This window comes from Peromyscus californicus, unplaced genomic scaffold, assembly GCF_007827085.1.
Source record: "Peromyscus californicus insignis strain IS unplaced genomic scaffold, ASM782708v3 Scaffold_7__1_contigs__length_154581171, whole genome shotgun sequence".
Lineage (NCBI taxonomy): Eukaryota > Metazoa > Chordata > Mammalia > Rodentia > Cricetidae > Peromyscus > Peromyscus californicus.
The window spans coordinates 129,377,872-129,400,284 of NW_026294595.1; the positions used below are offsets into that span (position 1 = coordinate 129,377,872).

The 22,413-nt window shown below is 47.5% G+C and overlaps 1 protein-coding gene across 1 annotated transcript; it reads left to right on the forward strand.

Annotated features, from left to right (window-relative positions):
* The first annotated feature begins 8,461 nt into the window (after positions 1-8,461).
* On the forward strand, positions 8,462-13,653 carry Asip (agouti signaling protein). Its single transcript, XM_052725047.1, has 3 exons — positions 8,462-8,706; positions 10,560-10,648; positions 13,432-13,653. The coding sequence occupies exons 1-3, from the start codon at positions 8,547-8,549 to the stop codon at positions 13,600-13,602; spliced, it is 420 nt and encodes a 139-aa protein (XP_052581007.1). The 5' UTR covers positions 8,462-8,546; the 3' UTR covers positions 13,603-13,653.
* The last annotated feature ends 8,760 nt before the right edge of the window (positions 13,654-22,413 follow it).

Sequence of the window (22,413 nt, forward strand, 5' to 3'; positions counted from 1 at the left end):
AGCTAGAGTTTTTCTGCCTGGCCCACAGTCAGGACAAATCTCTGTCACCTACCAGTCCCACAGCCACTCAGACCCGACCAAGTAAACACAGAGACTTATATTGGTTACAAACTGTATGGCCATGGCAGGCTTCTTGCTAACTGTTCTTACAGCTTAAATTAACCCATTTCCATGAATCTATACCTTGCCACATGGCTCGTGGCTTACCGGCATCTTCACCTGCTGTTTCTCATCGTGGCAGCTGGCAGTGTCTCTCTGACTCAGCCTTCCACTTCCCAGCTTTATTCTCCTCCTTGTCCCGCCTACACTTCCTGCCTAGCCAATGGCCAATCAGTGTTTTAATTATTGACTAATCAGCAACACATTTGACATACAGAACATCCCACAGCACTGAGCCATCTCCCCAGACCCCAAGACAGAGTCTTCTTATGCAGCTCTGACACTTCCTGTACAGCCTAGGCTGCCCTCAAAGTCAAATCAACCCTCTAGCCTGGGCAACACAGCCCTTGCTGGGACCACAGGCATGACTCACCACTGCTGGTTTATATGGTGCTTTTTCTTGTATAACTACTAACTTGCCTCTGAAGACATGTTTGAAATCCAAAGATATTTTAAGCAACTTGCAACATTAGAGCAAATTTATGGCCTTTCAAGCTTTATAGCTTTGGGGAAAAGCACTCAACTTGACTGTCATAATTTTGGTCTCATCAGCTACAAATTATGTTATTTCTATAATTAAAAGCCCCATGATTTAGGCCACACCTCATTTTTTAGCAAAAACACTGCTATTTTTACCAGAGTAGTCTGCAAATCATTATCTATTTCCAAAACTCAGGCTTATTCTCAGAGGGGAAACCCTTGTCCTCAAAAGGAAGGCACCACATCTGCCATCTCTCTGGGAAACGGAAGTGCCGTCGGCCATTGTTTTCAATACTGCTGCCCTGTAGGACAGCAATGGGTACATCACTATCTAATACTAACACACATGAGGCTTGGATGGGCCCGGAAATCGTTACATCCAATTACAAACCCTCCAATTCTGAAACCTGTAAGTCCTCTCATACCTTTGGTAACTCATTTGGCATCAAATTCTGACCTTACCTGAATTCATTTGACAATAAAATCTGTCCTGAATCAGAGGAATTAAACCCATAGTCTTTATCCTGCTTATTATAAATATTCCTGAGATGGCTCCGCAGTTAAGAGCACTGACTGCTCTTCCAGAGGACCCAGGTTCAATTCCCAGCACCCACATGGTGGCTCATGGCTGTCTGTGACTACAGTTCCAGTGATCCAATACCCTCACATAGATATACATACAAGCAAAACACCAAAGCACATAAAAAATACATAAATTAAAAAAAAAAGTTAGGGCTGGAGAGATGGCTCAGAGGTTAAAAGCACTGGCTGTTCTTCCAGAGGACCCCAGTTCAATTGCCGGCACCCACATGGCAGCTTACAACTGTCTGTAACTCCAGTTTCCAGGGTACCTGACACCCTCATGTAGGCAAAACACATGTGCATAATGTTTTTAAAGTTTAAAATAAATAAATAAATATTCCTTTTTTTTTTTCCTGTTGTGGGAACATCAATTTTTCTTGAGACAGAGTCTGGCCTAGAATTCACTATGCAGACCAGGCTGGCCATGAACTCTTGGGTAGTCCTCCTGCCTCTGCCTCCCAAGTGTCACCTGCCCAGCTCTCAATATTTTTAATTGGGGACACCTAGACTCCTTATATGTGGTTGAATATAATATATAAGTGATAATTGCTTTTCAAAAAAATCCATAAAATTATAAATTCTAAAACCTTTATGATCTCAGGACCCTCACACACCCATGTGTTCTGCTTCTGTATTATGTTTAGCCCTCACCCAACACCCAAGTATAATTAATTACACTGAGGCTTTATTGTTCTCAAACTCAGCCCAATTTTCTAAATCTATCAGGAGAACTTTCCTTTTTTTACTCTATCATTCATGGTGTGTCTCAAGTTCATTTGGGCATTTGACCTGGTCAAATTGCCCACCCCTCCTGGCACAGTGCAGTGTCTGTGACCACTCTGGTGACCAAGTTCAGAGTAAGTGATAAATATGCACTTTGCCTGCACTATGGATGTCCATACCCCCAGGTGCTGATTCCTGAGTCCCTCTGCCCCTTGAATTTGTGATATTGGATTAGACTATTGAGTCAATCCCATCATGCCTGTTCTGGCTCATGAGCTCTGTCCCTGGGTCTCAATCGTCCCCCAAATCCTTTTCTAACTCCCGATTTCCCAGCTACCCTTCCTCCTCTTTGCAGGAATTCACAGTAAGCGTGTCTAGCACCATCATGTCATTTATGGTGGAGAATGCAAGGAGGCCACGCTGCCTCCTGACCAATGGTGTCGCCTCTTATGCTTTGCCATGATCAGAGCTGTTTCCTGACTCTTCCACCGTGTTTCCATGCATTTGTTCTTCTAATTGGTATACTACAGCTCTGCTATTTGGAGGGCAGGGAGTCTCTTTGGCACACTTAGAGGCCAGAGTTAAACAAACACTTGGTTTCGGAAGAGACTAGAGCTACAGAATAAAATTTAAAATATATACTTAACTGCATGCAACTAATTAAATATTTTCCAATAGATTTGTATTTGTAGTCTAAGTTTTATTCTTTATAATTTCTAAGCAGCATAGGCTAACTGAAAGCTTCAAAACATCATGCTAACTATTCATGAGGCAAACTTGTTTTTCTTCTAACAATCCAAACTTACCAGTCCTGACCTTTGTCTCATTAGAACCCAACTCTGCATTAATCTGTTCTGATACGTTAATGAGAAATACCATTGGTTAATAATAGCACAAGTTACCTTTCTAAGATCACATCTGCCTTGTTATTTATTTTTATTTATTTTTGTGCATGTGGCACCAGAGGTTGACTTTAGCTGTCTTTTTCTATTGCTGTCTCCATTATCATTATTGTTGGTGACTTTTTTGTGTGTGTCTTTGTTTTTGTTTTGACAGGGTCTAACATGTAGCCCTGGCTGGCCTGAAACTCACTATGTAGACAGGCTGACCTCAGCCTCACACAGATCTACCTACCTCTACCTCCCAACTGCTGAAATCGCAGGTGTATGCCACCGTGCCCAGATCCCACCTTATTTTTTGAGGCACAGTCTCTCACTTAACCCGGTGCTTGCTCTCTGGCTGGACCTGCAAGCAAGCTCTGGGGCATCTACTTGGCTCCCCAGTCCTTCACCTCAGTCCTGGGATTACAGACAGGCTCCCCCAGCTCTTTGTGGGTGATGAGGACCCAAACTCAGGTCCACATTCTTCTACAGCAAGCACTTTACCCACTGAGCCAGCTCCCCAGCTCCTTGCTTATCTATGCTTAGATGTCATTTCATTAGTATTATCAGGGGAGCCATATGCGCCACAGCACAAGTGTGGAGGTCAGAGGACAATTTCTCTTTGGGGTCAGTTCTTTCCTTCCACTTTTATGTAAATTCTGAGAATCAAATTCTGGTCTCCAGACTTGCAAAACAAGAAGCACCTTTATCCACTGATTGAACCAGGTCCTCTTTAATTTTGAGACAGGGTGTTATGTATCCCAGACTGACTTTGAACTCAATATGTATCAGAGAAAAATCTAGTGCTAATATTATAGGTGTGCACATTTACGGAGTGGGAGGTGGGGAAATCCAAACCCTATATGTTAGGCAAGTACAACTAAATTACATCCCGGCCCCCATTTGCCTTTTAGTGTTGCGGGGGGATGAGCACAGGAGTGCTTATGTGGCGGCGGGGGGGGGGGGGGGGGGGGGGGGGGGGGGGGGGGGGGAGGGGGGTGCAGACACACAAGTCACGGCATGTGTGCCTTTCCACCTTGTTTAAGACAAAGTCTTTTCACCATCGAATATGCCAGGCTAGCTGGCCTGGGAATCTGGGGATTCTCCTGCCTCCCATCTCTCCACAGGGGTGGGCTAGGATTACAGATGCCTATGTTTCTGTGTCTCACTTTCACACGGGCTCTGGAGATCCAGACTCAGTTTGTCAGGCTTTCATGGCAAGTGTTTTTATCCCCTGAGCCACATCCCCAGCACCATATCTGCTTTTTGTTTTTTTGAGGCAGGGTTTCTCTTCGTAACAGCCCTGGCTGTCCTAAAACTCCCTTTGTAGACCAGGCTGGACCAGGCTGGCCTTGAACTCACAGAGACCTGCCTGCCTCTGCCTCCCGAGTGCCGGGATTAAAGGCGTGTGCCACTGCTGTCCGGCTGGCACATCTGCTTTTTAATAAGTAAGGATCATCAATATCTTTACCCAAAGCAGCAATGAATTATGCCACAATTTAATAGACACCCACAGAACAAATATGATGTTCTTAACTAAGTATGAGACCCTGTCTCAAAAAAGGAAAAAAATAATTAAAAGAAAAAGTGGGAAGAATGGGCTTCATACAGGAGCCAAGAAGCAGCTAAGTTTGGCTGGAATTTATACTTCTGCACACTCAATCACTCAGTTCCAGTGATTGTATGGGTGTGTGTAAAAAATGAACACAAGAAAAATAAGGCTGGAAAGATGGCGGGAAGCAGGGTGTTGCTAGCCCTGAGCCCAGCATCCATCTCCTCATTGTCTTCCTTCCTCCCGTTCCCACACAGCAGCCACAGTGATTTTTCTACGTTGCAAATCTGATTAAGTCCTTTTTCTCATCCACAATTCTTCGGTCATTTTCAGTTGAAGACAATATTCAAACTGCTTAGCATCATTTACAAGTCTCATCCCCTTGTGTCTACCTGCCATCTCAACGAACCTTTTGTAGCTTCTTAAATGCAGCATCCCCTCTGCCTTAGATTTCTCTCACCCCATATATCTCTTAGCAACAATTCCATAATTTACTCCCCTCATCCAGATAGCCAATTGTCTTGTCATTACAAATTTATTATTCTTTGTCTAAAGAACATAAAAGCATCGTGCTTTGGGCATTTCTTCAGACTTCATTCTCTTGTGAAGATCCCCATATACATGTAAATTTAATAAAACTTTATGCTTTTTCTCTTATTAATCAGTGCTTATACTAATTGGGTTCCTAGATCCAACCAAAGAGCCCACATAAGAACGTAGAGGGGGTCAGAGGACCTCTTTCCCCTCTACGCTCATATAACTGGTAAGGGATGGAGTCACGTCTGTCTAACCACAGATCCGACCTCTCTCAGCTTCACTGTTACCTACTTTACACAAAGCATTGTGTCTAACTGATGAGAACAGCCCCTGTGAACAATTAAAGAACAATGAAGCTCTGAACAATGTCCATGGTATTGAATTGAAGAGAAAGGGGGTTCAATAAGGGAGAGCGTACCATTTGGGCCTGCCTGGCTGAAAGAAGAGAAGTGCTTAGAACCAGCCCTTTGAACAGGGCCCTGGGGGAGGGGGAGGCAGAACCAGGAGTAGTTGAGAGGATGAGCTGATAGAAGAGCAAGGTGATACATAAGCAAGAGAAAAGCAGGGGGATGGAGTCAGTATGAAGTTTTCCCATTGAGAGTGAGGCTGGGGAGCCTTTAATCCCAGCACTCAGGAGGTAAGGGCAGGCGGATCTCTGAGTTCAAGGCCAGCCTGGGCTACAGAGTGAGTTCCAGGACAGCCAGGGCTACGCAGAGAAACCCTGTCGAGAGAGACGGGTGGGGTGGGATGAAAGTAAGGCTGGAGTAAAACACAAGGGGACTGTTTGAAGGGGACATAAAGTGAAACTTGGTGAGAAAACAGAAAGGTCAGGAAGAGGAAGAGACAGACAAAGGTGGCGACTGAGATTCTTTTCTGGGGAAGGCCGTCGGGTCCCTGGAGGAAGGCCTCCAGTAGAGTCAAGTTCTGCACTTACTCCCCATATTCCAGGCCACCTCTGCACTGTGAGTGAGGGAAGCCGGGAGAGGGGTTTTATGCTAGTGTAGACGATTCTGCCCAATGTCCTATTCAGAGAGGGTCTTTGAGGATGGAAAGAAACAGTCATGTGTCTTCGCAGCCAGTCTGCTGCTGTACGTGTCTGTCTCACGATGTAGGCAGTGATCGTGGTGTTCAAAGAGAGGAGATTTTTTTTTTTAATATGAGCCCCAAAGGCAGCCTAATATATACTAGCTTATTCTGCTGCACATTGGAAGGGGGTATCAGAGGAAAGAGAGGGCAAGACAGAGGAGAAGGGGGAAGAAAACTATCAGCCACTATTTGCCATGTTGGAGAAAATTGGAACTTTGATTTTGTTTGATTTTTGCTTGAAGTCTGGTGTTAGATCTAAGGCACTTTTAAGATAAACCCCTATTGCAGATGTCAGGAGAGGACCTCTGAGGATGCCTTGGGTTAAAAGCTGGGTATGGTGGCTTATACTTGTAATCCCAGCACTCGGCGTCCGGAGGCAAGCTCAAGGTCAGCCTGGGCAACATTGTGAGTTCCAGGTCAGCATGGGCTACACAGTGAGAGCTTGTTTGAAAAGAAGAAAATCTGAAACCAAAACAAATAACAACCCCCTTTCCCCTCAAAAAAAAGTCTTGGGTTGAGAAGAAAACTCGCAACTCATACTAGCTTAAAACAAGGGAAGCGTTGGTTTACATCAAAGCCCAGGTGTAAGACGGTCTTCAGGTGAGACCTGATCTAGTGGCTTCTGTGTTACCTATTTACTTATTTATTCATATTTTTGGCCAGGGAAGGGGTCTTAGTTACATCCTAGACTGACCTTGAACTCACTATGTAGCCAAGGATGCCCTGGACTTCTCATTCTCCTGAGTGCTAAGAGTAAGATCATCGGTATATACTACCACCACCAGTTTATGTAGTACTGGGAATTAAACCCAGGGCTTTGTGTATGCTAGACAAGTACCCTGCCAACTGAGCTACCTAGCCCCATTTTATATATTTGTCACCTTTGTTTGGAAGAGTCAGCCTTATATGAGTGCAAACCACTGATGTAGTCCATTCCTCTCACCTTACCAGGAAAGAAACTGGAGCCTGCCAAAAAGGGCACTTTTGCCCAGAGTTGAGCAAAACTGAGCCAAGACTAAAGACTAAAAACGAGACTGAAAACACAGTGGTCGGGCCAGTGCCCACTCTCAACTAACTAGGCTTTGTGAAAGCAATATGGTGGTGAGTTTATGCCAGGCAGTGCCCAGTGATGAAAAAGATCCGAGGCGACCAGAAATGGTGTCAGGGCCATATGGGTGGGTGGACTTCTAAAGGTCAGGACCATCCGCTACAACTTCAAGAAGACTGGAAGGGGTGGAGGCCAACTGCTTGGGTCTTCTCCTACAGTGTAACAGACACGCAGAACGCCTGATGCCAACCATCTGAGTGTCTCCATTGCTGCATTAGAACACCATGACCAAAAGCAACTTGGTGGGGAAAGGGTTTATTTCAGGTTACAACTCTCAGGTCACAGCCCATTACCAGAGGAAGTCGGAACTGAGTTAGACACCATGGAGGAATACTGCTTATTGTCTCACTCTTCATGGCTTATTCAGCCTGCCTTCCGATAGCACCCAAGACGACCAGCCCAGGGGTGGTACTGCCCACAGTGATCTGGGCTCTCCCACATCAGTCATCAATCAAGAAAATGCACCCCAGGCTTTTCCACAGGCCAGTCCGGTGGGGGCAGTTTCTCAATCGAAGTTCCCTCTTCCCAAATGACTCTGACTTGTGTCACACTGACATAAAACTAGCCAGCACACCCACCAAGTGGGGAGTGGAGAGGAGGAGGCTGGAACTGGCCAGACAGCGGCACAAGGAGCCCAGGAGTAGGTAGGATCGGGATGAGCAAACTATGTTATTCTCTTCTCTCTCACAGTACTTGTGTCTCGGGTGGAGGGAACATTGGAAATGCAGACCCTAGGCTTTTCCAAAACCAGAGGGGGAAAATGGGGCAGTTGGGTGGGGAGGGATGGGAATCCCATAGCGACAAAAGGCATTTGAGGAAAGAAACCTGCTAAAATCCATCTGCCCCTTCAAACTCCAACTAGTAAATAAAGAAATCCATTTATCTTATGTTGACAAGCCCTAGCACATCCCTACCTGCATCTGTTCCCTCTGGGCCAGCAGGGAATCTGGTGTATGAGATGGCATCCACTTGTCTTCAGGGACCTTCATCCCTCATCCCTCTCACTGACCTTTAACTTGTACTTTCTCCACCTTGGTAAGACCTCTGCCACTGTGAGGCACTCCTAGGGGGCGGGGGGCACTTTCAACAGCTCTGCCTAGGCCTAAGGTCCCCTGGGACCGCTGCTTATACAGAAAAAAAAGAAAAGAAACAGAAAGAGTCAGTACCCCGCCCTCTGGACAGCACAGACCAACACAATGCATTCTTGTGCTCCTTCAATCTCCCTCCCTTCCTCCTCTTTCTCTCTTCTCCCCATCTCTCCTTTTCTGTCATCTCCCTATATCAACATCCCTGCCCTCAGCCTTGCCAGACTTCCTGCCCTGCTGAGATACTTTTATAGCAGAGTCAGACGGCCAGCCCAAAGGCACATCCTCCTACCGCCATCTTCTCTCCGAACCCACCACCAACCAGCTTCTCTGTCCAATTTAGGCTTCTCAGGATGGATGTCACTCGCCTACTCCTGACCACTCTAGTGGGCTTCCTATGCTTCCTTGCTGTCTACAGCCACCTGGTACCCAAGGAGACGCTCAGAGATGACAGGAGTCTGAGCAGCAACTCCTCCATGAATTGCAAAGATTTCTCTTCTGTTTCTATTGTGGGTAAGTAGCCTGGCCTGGGACCCAGCCCCTAGGCTCTGATCCATGAGAGCGGGTACAGTATGTCAAGCCTGTTGCCCAGGCTGCCAGCAGCTTAACTATGGTTCTTTCTTGCTCATTCCTAGGGAAATACAGTGTCCTGAGTTTGGGAGAGCTCTGCATGCCACCAAGTTGAGTGTGTCAGAGATCTGAAGAGGTCCCAAGTCAAGATGCTGCTGGACTTAGTTTAACTTAGCATCTGTAAAACTTAATGAATCCCAAAACTCCCCAACAAAACAAACTTTAGGAAAACCATGGACTAGAACTAAGTCTGCAATAGACCAGTCTTGCCATAGGATGGGAAGTAACATGGAACATCGAAGTCTGGCATTAGCTAGCCATCTCCTGGTTTGATCTCACCTGATCGTAAAGGGCATAGGCTCAGGATGAGCACAAGGGCAGAGCACATGCTTAGCATGCAAGATATCGAGATTCAGTTCCTGTAACCAAAATAAAAGGAGACACGCATAGGTTCCGTGAGGTAGCTCTTGGTTTTACTTATATTTCTTTTTTTTGTTTGTTTGGTTTTTCGAGACAGGGTTTCTCTGTGTAGTTTTGTGCCTTTCCTGGAACTCGCTTTGTAGCCCAGGCTGGCCTTGAACTCACAGAGATCCGCCTGGCTCTGCCTCCCGAGTGCTGGGATTAAAGGCGTGCGCCACCACCGCCCAGCGGTTTTACTTATATTTCACCGCTGATGAAACTGGAGCTAACTGACATCAGTTCCTAATGGCCAGAGCCAGAATTCAAACAGAGGCAAATTATACATGTGAGCTCACAACTCTTTGTTGAGTTGCATTTCACTGAGCACAGAAAGGTGGTATAGAGCAGTGGTTCTCAACCTTCCTAATGCTGCGGTTCTTCATGATGTGCTGACCCCTAACCATAAAATTACCTTTGTTGCTACTTCATGACTGTAATTTTGCTACTGTTATGAATCTTAATGCAAATATTCTTGGGGATGGAGGTTTGTCAAAGTGGTCGCAACCCACAGGTTGAGAACTGCTGGTCTAGACATATCAGAGAAGTCAAAAGAGGGAAGAAGGGAAATACTAATATTCCTTAATCACCATTGCTATGTCAGACTTTTAAAAATATCTTACTTTTATGTAGATGGGCACTCTGCCTTCATGTATGTCTAGGCACTATGTACAGTCCTGGTACCCTCAGAGACCAGAAGAATCTAGAAGAGCCCCTGAAATTGGAGTTATAGACAGTTGTGAGTCACCTTGTGGGTGCTGGGAAACAAATCTGGGTCCTCTGAAAGTGCACCAAGTGCTCTTAACAGCTGAGTCATCTCTGCAGCCCCATGTCAGACTGTTTGTTAACATACTTTACTTACAATAGAGATCACACAGCTGTTACATGGATTCAAGTCAGGCAGACCTGGCTCTGAGCTCTGAGAATTTAAAATAAATAAATAAATAAACAAAACCATAGATAACACAGATGTGTCCAGTAACAGAAGACTGAGTCCATTTCCAGAGACTCACAATGCACTTGCACCTGCAAGGTTAAAGGTACCTGTGGTGATCAAGGGCTAGCAAGGTCAAAAGGCCAAGTCCAGGTCTCTAACAGATGTCACAGACAGGTCCCAGGTCCCTTTTGGACTTCCTTTTTGCCCCCTCAGAGCACACTGCTCTTTAGGTCTGAAGCCAGGCTAATAAGAACCTGTTGGCTTGATTCCCATAATGTGATCCATCCCGAAGTCCTCTTTCTCTCTTCCACTCCGAGACTTCCCAGAGCCCCCTCTACCCCTCCCACTTCACAACCTGGACCCCAGAAACATCTGGCTTTGCTCTTTCTGCCCTTCTTTGAAGCACTGAACAAGAAATCCAAGAAGATCAGCATACAGGAAGCCGAGAAGCAGAAAAGAGCCGAAGCGGAGAAGCGGAAGAGATCATCTAAGGTAGGCCTGGGAGTTCTCACAGTGGGGGTGGGAGACCTGCAAGCCTTGGTCTGAGAACTAAATGTAAGATATCTCCAGGCCTACACGAAACAAAAGAAATGAAAACGACCTAAAGGTTTCCTGGCCTAGAGCCTTGAGGCGGACCTCCATAGAAGCCAGAGAGCCTGAGTTCACTGGGCAAAACAGCCACCTGCTAGAAAAGTTGTCACTTCTAGTTAAGAACCCCCAGCCCCTTCCTGAAAGCTGCCACCCATTCTTTTGGATATTTACCTAAACCCCAACCGCTGCAGACCCACTCTTGCTGGACCTGAGTTTCTTTTTTGAACTCCTCCTTTACAGGGCCTTGTGCAAGCTAGGCAGGCATTCCATCACCGAGTCATACTTTCAGCCTTAGAGTATTCTCAACAAGCTTTTGCTATGTAGTGCAGGCTGCCTGTAAACTAGCGATCCTCCTTGTCCTGAGCGCCCCAAGTGCTGAGGTTACAGATCCAGGCTACCCTGCCCAGCTGTCTCACCTGTTTACAAATCAGAAAACGTCAAGAATAGAAAACAGAAGTTGGGTGTGGTGGCACACAGCTGTACTCCCAGTATTTGAGAGGTGAACGCAGAAGATCAGGAGTTCACAGTCATCCCAAACTACATGCCAAGTTCTGAATGAGCCTGGGCTGCACAACCACTGAAAAATAGAAGTATGATAGAAGACTAATATCACTTGCTGTAGCTAGAGTTAAAGACTCAATGAAAATAAGACACTGTTAGTTGAGCCTAGCAGTACAGGCTTGTACCCCCAGCTGCTTAGGAGGCTGAGACAGGGGGACCCCTACCTAGTTCAAGGGTTGCTGGAGCCATGAAGCAAATTCAAGGCCCACATGGGCAAACTGAGATGTTGTCACAGAATAAACATTTTAAAAGTGTGGGGATATGAAGTAGTAAAGCTTGCCTATAACATGCAAAGCCATGAGTTCAATTCCCACTATGAAAAAAAAAAAAAAAAAATATATATATATATATATATATATATATATATATATATATATATATGCACTGTTAGTGTTGAAGTCAGCTGGATGTTATTAGCTGCTAAAAGCTCTAAAGCCTGCTTTGTTAAAAGGCAGTAAGAATGTGTTCAAAAGCAATAAAGGACATGTTAGCACCAAACAGCCTTTCAAGTTGAAAGACAGAAAAAAGAGCATCTTTTCACTAAGTGATTAAGGACCATTTAATGTTTTTGTACCCACCACCTAAAACCATACCGCTATGATACAGGTTCCCACACTTTGATAAATACCAGATGAGGCATTGTTGAATTCACACACTATTCCCGTTTTAGTGTGCCTCGGCTAATTGGATCAGCTGTAACCAGCAGGGAGGAGAGAACAAAGTATATGTGCCTGCTAGGTGCTGGGAATTCAGCCATGAACAAGAGATACTGCTGTGTGGAGCGTACATCTGTGTGGGGACACCAGGCCGCAAGTAAAACACTAAACAAGTTTACATTTTTACATGATACAGTCTGTGAAGAAACTGAAGCAACGGTGAAGGCCTACACGCATTTAAATGAAAAATTTAGTAATCTAGATTAGCGGTTCTCAACACGGGGGTCACGACTCTGAAGGGGTCACATATAAGGTATTTACAATATGATTCATAACAGTAGCAAAATTACAGTTATGAAGCAGTAATGAAATAATTTTAAGGTTGCGGGTCACCACAACATGAGGAACTGTATTAAAGGATCACAACATTAGTAAGGTTGAGAACCACTGCTCTAGAGCAATGTCTAATAGAAACACAGTATAAGCCATCTATATATATTTTCTATTTTCTAATAGCACATTAAAAAACGTTAGACTTGGCATATTTAAAGTATTAATATTTAAACATATAAACTTTTTTTTTTTTTTTTTTTTTTTGAGACAGGGTTTCTTTGTGTATGTAGCCTTGGCTGTCCTGGAACTCACACTGTAGACTAGGCTGGTCTCCAACTCAAGATCCGCCTGCCTCTGCCTCCCAAGTGCTGGGATTAAAGGTGTATGCCACCACCGCCCCCCTATATAAACAACTTTTAAAATTATTTTTATGCAGTCTTTGAAATCTGGTGTATAGCTCACACAGCAAACCTCCATTTCAATGCTAAATGTGGTCCGAGTAAATTTATGTTTAACGGGCAAGTACTTTATATGCTTGCTTTAAACTTAGAAAACTCAGTTCCTCTGTTACACTGTATGCATTTTAGTAGGCTTTGACTACTAGTACTAGCATGCACCTAGGCTATGGGGTAGCCTACAACAGGAGAGGAGGGCAGAGGCCAAACACAGAGGAAGGTCCTCCAGGGCCAAAAGAAAATTTGTTTCTCCCCAGAGAAATCACTGGAGAGCCTTAACGCTGGTGATGCGATCATAGGAAGGGCCTTCTTTGGTGCACTGGAGGATGGTAACTCTAGAAGACAGACAGGGCCACTAGGGGACGAAGGTAATGAGGCCTAAAACAGTGGCAGCGGATGACAGGGATGGTGGATGAGACTTGAAGTGAAGCCGGAAGGTGTTTAAAACTGGGGCTGAGTGGGATCTCCTAAGAAAAGGGCCAGGTCGGAGCTAGGTAAGCTTGAAGACGAAGGCGGTGTGCAGGTTGGGGGGCGGAGGGCAAGACCCCCTAGGATGGCCTGTGCGTATGAGTAGAGGTGGGCAGCAGGGCCGAGGTCTCTGGTCCCAGACCTCCACTGCAGATGAGGACGCGTGGGACCAGGGTGGCCCGCTCAGCAGCCTCCCACGTCTCTCCTACAGAAAAAGGCTTCGATGAAGAAGGTGGCACGGCCCCCGCCACCCACGCCCTGCGTGGCCACCCGAGACAGCTGCAAGCCGCCTGCGCCCGCCTGCTGCGACCCGTGCGCCTCCTGCCAGTGCCGCTTCTTCCGCAGCGTCTGCTCCTGCCGCGTACTCAACCCCAACTGCTGAATCCGCTTACTCGCTGCGCGCGCAGCTTCCGGGATGGGTGCCTGGGCGGGGCTTCAGGGGCGGGGCGCTTCTAGGCTGGGGGAGGGGTCTCTGGTGGGTGGGACTTCGCGAGTGGGCGTGGCCCATGGTTGTGGGTAGTGGGTGCTTTCCGAAGACAGGTGTTCAGGGAAACCTAATGGAGGCTAAAATCAGAATACAGTATCTTTAGGCTGCTGGGAAAGTGTGGCTGTTTCTTTAAAAGAGCCTAAAGCTTCCGGCTCCTTTACCGAGCTCTGGTCCTGCGCCGCTCTCCAGCGCGAAGGGAAGCTCGCGCGTGGCTGGTACTTGTTCGTTCTGCAGCCGGGCACGATGCTACCCGGTTACTTCCAGCCTTCCACTACCGGCTGCCTCCAGACCAGGGGAAAGGGACCATTAGGGAACGGACTTCCAGTCTTTTCACCCATTCTCCTCCTGGGGAAGACCACAAAAATCCAAGACGTGCTAGAACTCCACAAGCAGTCTCAGCCGGGTGGGGTCGGGGTCGTGGGTTTCTAAAGCCAGCAGGATCTGGGTTGAGGATCCCAGAACTTTTAAGAGGCTCCCAAACAAAGGCACTAACGAAACCCACTCTTCCCTTGCTCCCAAGGGCACACAGATGTTTTCTTACGCCAGGCATTAGTCCCAGGCATTTTTTTTATTATTATTCTAATAGCCTAGAATTTGGGCTCCCAAAGACGCAAAAATCTACACAACCTTCCTTGATCTTCACCCTAATTTCGTTGGCCGGTAAGAAAGCAGTGTGGGGAGTTGGGGCGGGGGGACTGAAAAGCAGCAGCAATCGCACTAAATTATCAAGAACCTATTGCCAAAAATGTTTCAGACTGTTTCTGAAATCCCCCAGATTCTCGGTCTGTGAAAAGCTGAGGTGCAGCGTTGTAACTTTGGAAGAACCGTGGGAGGGAGAGCACCTGGAGAAAGGAGTTAGGGTTTGGGGAGCAGGTACCTTAAGGAAGGAGGGGGGTGTAAATAGAGGAAGGGCTCTAGATAATGTCATCTATTTGTCCTTGGCTGGCCCTTAGTGCTAGGGAGAAAGGCTGAGAGCTTGCCTAGCCTGAGCTGCCGCCATCCCCAAATCACTACAATGCAAGTACCAAAAGAAAACAAAAAGGGGCCTTGCGGGGGGAAAAAGATTCTATGGGGAGACTTTAAGACAGAAATGTATGAAGCCCTTCTCTCAGCCCTGGTAACCACCATGTAGCTCTCTATTGTGGGACTAGTGGGGTGAAGACAGGCGGAAGGTCTGATACAGGTGTGACCAGCTTTTCAGGCCTTTGTGTTCGTTTGCTATCATTCTCTTTCAAATGCCTTAAACAGGCTGGCAAGATGGCTCACAAGCCTGCTAGTCTGAGTTCCATCCCCAGGACCCATGTAAGGGTAAGAGAAAACAGACTCTTCAGTACACATGCATCTTCAAACACACATCACACACACACACACAGTAAGCATGATAAAGATACATCTCACTCCCTCAAACCACCCTCCTTGCCACAGACCTTTTCCCAATAGAGACCCAGGTTGTGCCTTTGGTGACATACTTACTTACATAGTTTGGAAACAATGAGACAAACACCTCTACCCAGCCACCACCTGGACAGGGCACAAGAAAAGATGGGTGTTCCGGGCAAAGCTGTCCACACAGTGCTGACACTGGGCAAATCCTAATGTCTGTCTCCCTGGCTGCCATTTACGTATCTTTAAAATGAGAAATAATAATTCCAGCTGTTGGTAAAAAAAAAAAAATCCAGGAAGTTATTATTTCTCAATGCCTTAACACAGCACCACCACACACCCACATCCATGCTCACCCACGTCCATGCTCACAGAAAAGCTGCCTGTTGTTTGCTTTGTTTTCTGTCATTTGGGCTGCAAGCCCACAAGGCAAGAACGTTTTGTTCCTTGTACCACAGCGGCTGCTGAGTAAATGTCATCAGTAATGAGACTATTGGGAACACATTGCAGCCACTGCTCCTGTGTTTTCCAGACACTGTTCACTCACCAAGTACTATTTGGCTCCTCACAGCGAAGCTGGGATGAAAAGCTAAAACACTCAGCCCATTTATTTGTTCTTGTTGTGTGCGGGTTTGTTTTTGATGTTGGTTTTGTTTTGAGACATCACTATGTGTCACTCTGGCTAGCCTCGAACTCAGAGATCTGCCTGCCTCTGCCTCCCACTGCTGGGACCAAAGCCAAGTGCCACCACCCCTGTAGGCCACTAGTTACAAAGCCATTGAGTTACTGGATTTAGACAACATGGAAGACCAGTCCAATGGTTCACTCATTCAGCATGTGTATTGGCCACCTACTGTATGCCGGTACTGTAACTACTCTAATGAAAAACTCCAATGCGGGTATTGTCCCTACAGAGCTTAGGTCTGACCACTGGTCCTGAGAAGAGGCAAGAACAATTGTTAGCCTACAGAGTCTCTTCCCTCACACTTAGCTCTTGCTGCCGTTGACTCAGACCTAGTTAGGTAGTTCCCTGCCCAAGTTTTCCTTCAGCTTTGAAATCCTGAGTTCTACTGTTTCAGAATTCCTCTGTAAACTTTAGAGTTCTAAGATCATGGCGTACTTTGGTGACCAGAACTGAAACTCACATTTATGTCAAAAAGTTATGGTTGTATATTATGAGGCTATGAGTACCCTAGTCCATCTCCAACACAATCATATTTTCTACACACACACACACACACACACACACACTGAGCAAACTGTCCTGGAAAGATTTGTTGCACTATTCATTTCTTCCCACACCCTTAAACTCGTGCGCCTGAAGTTCTCATAATGTAACCTTGAACAAGTCACTTAAGTTTTTTTCTGACATGCGGGAGGGGTGTCTCATGTAACCCAGGCTGGCCCAATCTAGGCTAGCTTCAAATTTCTGATCCTCCTGCCTCTGTCTCCTAAGTACTAGATGACATGCATGCAGAACCATGTGTGGTTTACAGTGTATGCACTGCTAGGATCCACCCCAAGGCTTGATATTTGCTAAATGAGCTCTCTACCAACCTACCTACGTCCTCAGCCCCGGAAGTTGAAGTCTTAAGTGAGAATCTCATCATATAGTACAATATAAGTTATAATAATGCACACACAAAAACATGAAATTAGTGACTATATACTAACAATTGCCCTCCTATACCAGCCTCATCAACCAGTGTGTCTCTTAGTTTGGTTTCTGAAGAAAGTTTCAATCACCAGGAGATATAAAGTTTTAACAGCTCACCTTTTACCTCATACAGCCTCCTATGAAATGGGAACAGCAGGGTTTATGTCAGAATTTGGTCCAGGTGGTTTTTCAGCATGTTAAACTTTAATGCATAGAAGATTTAAACATGCATGTTTTTATTACATTTTTAAAGGCTTTGATATTTTTAAAAGAAATTGAAGTTTATGATTTCACAGAAGCAGTATACTTCAAAAAATCAGTAGTCTAAGAGGCAGAAGCCCCCAAGGCCCCAGGTGCCTTGGACTGTGGATATTAGGGCAATCTAACTGGCAATCACTAGGTCCTGATTCTAAATCTTTCCATCTGTTTCCAGGAGCACAGATGTGGACCACTAACCACTGACAGGAAATTACCCTTCTCCAAGAGGAACTTTATAAAGAAACCTAGCTCCCGGGGCCAATTCCCATGTGTGGAGGGAAGGGGATAAGTGAAGATAAGAAAGTGATTTGAGCCGGGCGGTGGTGGCGCACGCCTTTAATCCCAGCACTCGGGAGGCAGAGCCAGGCGGATCTCTGTGAGTTCGAGGCCAGCCTGGGCTACCAAGTGAGTTCCAGGAAAGGCGCAAAGCTACACAGAGAAACCCTGTCTCGAAAAAACCAAAAAAAAAAAAAAAAAAAGAAAGTGATTTGAACCAAATTAGCCAGGCCATCTGTAGTAACTTTCAGATTCATCTAGAGTAGACGTTTTACTCTTTCTTCTTCCATGGACTAAGAGGATAGACATGTGCTGAAAGAGAAGGCAGTTGAAAAGATTTTTTTATTTATTTTTTATTTTTTAGGTTTTTTCAAGACAGGGTTTCTCTGTGTTGTTTTGGTGGCTGTCCTGGATCTCGCTCTGTAGACCAGGCTGTCCTCGAACTCAGAGATCCGCCTGGCTCTGCCTCTCCAGTACTGGGATTAAAGGCGTGCACTACCACCACCTGGCAGGAATGGATTTTTTGTTTGTTTGTTTGTTTTATCAAGTAAAATATTTCAAAGTTGTAAAATGCTGTATTTTGGGGGACTTTTCTCCTGATAGCTTGCAGAAAAATAGTAACTGCTTGCCAACTTCCCCAGCCAGATGTGGGAGTTGAATGTGGGAGGTGGCTCCAGTGGTGGTTATGATGATGATGATGGTGGTGGTGGTGGTTATGATGGTGATGATGATGATGGTGGTGGTTATGATGGTGATGATGATGATGGTGGTGGTTATGATGGTGATGATGATGATGATGGTGGTGGTTATGATGGTGATGATGATGGTGGTGGTGGTGGTTATGATGGTGATGATGATGGTGGTGGTGGTGGTTATGATGGTGATGATGATGGTGGTGGTGGTGGTTATGATGGTGGTGGTGGTTATGATGGTGATGATGATGGTGGTGGTGGTGGTTATGATGGTGATGATGATGGTGGTGGTGGTGGTTATGATGGTGATGATGATGGTGGTGGTGGTGGTTATGATGGTGATGATGATGGTGGTGGTGGTGGTTATGATGGTGATGATGATGGTGGTGGTGGTGGTTATGATGGTGATGATGATGATGGTAGACTACTAGAGCAACTAGTAAACTACTAGAGTAAATTACAGCTGCTTGAGTTCACTCTCAGCTTCCAGAGCAAGCTCCTGGCTCACTGTTCACTACACCAGATTTCTAGCAAAATCCCTAAAGCCCTGTGTTTGAGTCTGGGCCAACTTGAAACACATGCTTATTCTTTTTTTTTTTTTTTAATTTTTTTTAAGGTTTATTTATTTATTATGTATACAGAAGAGGGTTCCAGATCTCATTGCAGATGGTTGTGAGCCACCATGTGGTTGCTGGGAATTGAACTCGGGACCTCTGGAAGAGCAGTCAGTGCTCCTAACCTCTGAGCCATCTCTCCAGCCCCTTTTTTTTTTTTTAAAGATTTATTTATTTATTATGTATACGGAAGAGGGTGCCAGATCTCATTACAGATGGTTGTCAGCCACCATGTGGGTGCTGGGAATTGAACTCAGGACCTCTGGAAGTGCAGTCAGTGCTCTTAACCTCTGAGCCATCTCTCCAGCCCCACATGCTTATTCTTAAGCCAGTTTGCAGAGCTGATCGATGAATTGATTGAAATTAGTTGGCTAAGCCTGGATTACATGAGCACCCCTGGTTGCCTCAAGCAGGTCTCCTAGGATAAGAATCTGGCTTCCTGGAACTTCAGACCTCCAAGGCATAGCTAAGCACTCACTACCTGTGGCCTCCTGAGTTCTCACTGGTATCAGTGGACCCTGAGACTTTTCCTGGGTTTTAGTCCATACTTCCTCCAGCCCACTAAGCTAAGTGTTCCCGCTAAGGCTTTGGAGTCTCCCCAACGGCCTGAGACATGGAGGCAGGAGGTACCCAGACCTGCAAGGTGACTTCAGATAAATTGCTAAATCTCTGGGTACCATCTCTCCATATCTAAACACTGACTTCTACTTTAGGGGTGCTCTAAGGTACTTAAGGGTCTAGCAGCCTGTGATTTTGTAAGTGGACCTTTGCCTCCTGACACAAAGGCAAACACCACGCACTCAATCTTTAAACAGGGCTTTCTTCAGAGCCGACAACCTGAGGAGACACTGAGTTACTATCCTTAGACTCTGTCTTCCGTCTCATCATTAGCCAGGAGATTGATTACACAGGAAGGGAGACACAGTCAGTCACTCCAGTGAGCCTTGCCCTCTGGTCAGGCGGCCAGTCCCCCCAGAGATCTGTGGTGTAGGGGCATCTCTCCTTCTCACCCCCACTCTATAGCAGGGAGGATCTGCCTTCCCTCTTTATCGTCTCTGTGTACATGGGAGGGTTGGCATACATCAAGGCCACTGAGTCTTGCGTTCCTCCCCCAGAGGCTGTCTGGACATCTAGGTGGAAGGTTAACTCACATTTGCAATGTGGGCAGATTTCTTCCTACAGAATGGAGTACGAACGTGCTTTATAAAATATGCTAAGTATTGTCTAAATCTCAAAAAGTATTCTAAATCCCTTACCCTCTAAACAACTCCCTCCTCAACTCCGGCCCTTAAAACTTGACAGAATTTGAGCTTCAAGACGATAATCTGAAGTATTTTTGTCACTATCCTGAGAAGACTCAGGTCTTCTCCTCTATCTCAGGTCACTGCCCCCACAACCCCCAAACCTCATCTTGTTCTTTCGGGTAGAGGAGACGCACAGTGAAGGCCAGGTTAGATACTGAGAGCCTCGGCTAATTCTTCCCTCATGACAAGGAGCCATGGAGAAGGCAGGAGACACATCATCCTTTATTGTGGGTACCTGGTCATTATCACACCTGTGATCGTTAGCACATCTGAGACCAGAGCTACATCTGACCAGATAGGAGAGTTTTGTTGTTTTTAATGAAAAAGTTCCGAGAACAAGAGGACATCTCCGTTGAAGAAAGGAAAAAAGCCAGGGTAACAAAAGCCAGAACCCCCAGAGGACAGGTTAGGGCTGCATGGGACTGTCACCCAGGAGACAGGTTAGGGCTGCATGGGACTGTCACCCAGGAGACAGGTTAGGGCTGCATGGGACTCTCACCCAGGGGACAGGTTAGGGCTGCATGGGACTGTCACCCAGGGGACAGGTTAGGGCTGCATGGGACTCTCACCCAGGGGACAGGTTAGCGCTGCATGGGACTCTCACCCAGGGGACAGGTTAGGGCTGCATGGGACTGTCACCCAGAGGACAGGTTAGGGCTGCATGGGACTGTCACCCAGGGGACAGGTTAGGGCTGCATGGGACTCTCACCCAGGGGACAGGTTAGGGCTGCATGGGACTCTCACCCAGGGGACAGGTTAGGGCTGCATGGGACTCTCACCCAGGGGACAGGTTAGGGCTGCATGGGACTGTCACCCAGGGGACAGGAGGTTAGGGCTGCATGGGACTCTCACCCAGAGGACAGGAGGTTAGGGCTGCATGGGACTCTCACCCAGGGGACAGGTTAGCGCTGCATGGGACTCTCACCCAGGGGACAGGTTAGCGCTGCATGGGACTCTCACCCAGGGGACAGGTTAGCGCTGCATGGGACTCACACCCAGGGGACAGGTTAGCGCTGCATGGGACTGTCACCCAGGGGACAGGTTAGGGCTGCATGGGACTCTCACCCAGGGGACAGGAGGTTAGGGCTGCATGGGACTCTCACCCAGAGGACAGGAGGTTAGGGCTGCATGGGACTGTCACCCAGGGGACAGGTTAGGGCTGCATGGGACTCTCACCCAGGGGACAGGTTAGGGCTGCATGGGACTCTCACCCAGGGGACAGGTTAGCGCTGCATGGGACTCTCACCCAGGGGACAGGTTAGGGATACATGGGACTCTCACCCAGGGGACAGGAGGTTAGGGCTGCATGGGACTGTCACCCAGGGGACAGGTTAGGGCTGCATGGGACTCTCACCCAGGGGACAGGTTAGGGCTGCATGGGACTCTCACCCAGAGGACAGGAGGTTAGGGCTGCATGGGACTCTCACCCAGGGGACAGGTTAGCGCTGCATGGGACTCTCACCCAGGGGACAGGTTAGCGCTGCATGGGACTCTCACCCAGGGGACAGGTTAGCGCTGCATGGGACTGTCACCCAGGGGACAGGTTAGCGCTGCATGGGACTGTCACCCAGGGGACAGGTTAGGGCTGCATGGGACTCTCACCCAGGGGACAGGAGGTTAGGGCTGCATGGGACTCTCACCCAGAGGACAGGAGGTTAGGGCTGCATGGGACTGTCACCCAGGGGACAGGTTAGGGCTGCATGGGACTCTCACCCAGGGGACAGGTTAGGGCTGCATGGGACTCTCACCCAGGGGACAGGTTAGCGCTGCATGGGACTCTCACCCAGGGGACAGGTTAGGGCTGCATGGGACTCTCACCCAGGGGACAGGAGGTTAGGGCTGCATGGGACTCTCACCCAGGGGACAGGTTAGGGCTGCATGGGACTGTCACCCAGGGGACAGGTTAGGGCTGCATGGGACTCTCACCCAGGGGACAGGTTAGCGCTGCATGGGACTCTCACCCAGGGGACAGGTTAGGGCTGCATGGGACTCTCACCCAGGGGACAGGAGGTTAGGGCTGCATGGGACTGTCACCCAGGGGACAGGTTAGGGCTGCATGGGACTGTCACCCAGGGGACACGTTAGGGCTGCATGGGACTCTCACCCAGGGGACAGGTTAGCGCTGCATGGGACTCTCACCCAGGGGACAGGTTAGGGCTGCATGGGACTCTCACCCAGGGGACAGGTTAGGGATACATGGGACTCTCACCCAGGGGACAGGTTAGGGATACATGGGACTCTCACCCAGGGGACAGGAGGTTAGGGCTGCATGGGACTCTCACCCAGAGGACAGGAGGTTAGGGCTGCATGGGACTCTCACCCAGGGGACAGGTTAGCGCTGCATGGGACTCTCACCCAGGGGACAGGAGGTTAGGGCTGCATGGGACTCTCACCCAGGGGACAGGTTAGGGCTGCATGGGACTCTCACCCAGGGGACAGGAGGTTAGGGCTGCATGGGACTCTCACCCAGGGGACAGGTTAGGGCTGCATGGGACTCTCACCCAGGAGACAGGTTAGGGCTG

Excerpts from the sequence above, each read along its gene's own strand:
- Asip (XM_052725047.1), top strand. The coding sequence starts at position 8,547 with ATGGATGTCACTCGCCTACTCCTGACCACTCTAGTGGGCTTCCTATGC. Across the intron at positions 8,707-10,559 it reads CTCTTCTGTTTCTATTGTGG|CACTGAACAAGAAATCCAAG; the intron begins GTAAGTAGCCTG and ends CCTTCTTTGAAG. Across the intron at positions 10,649-13,431 it reads AGCGGAAGAGATCATCTAAG|AAAAAGGCTTCGATGAAGAA; the intron begins GTAGGCCTGGGA and ends TCTCTCCTACAG.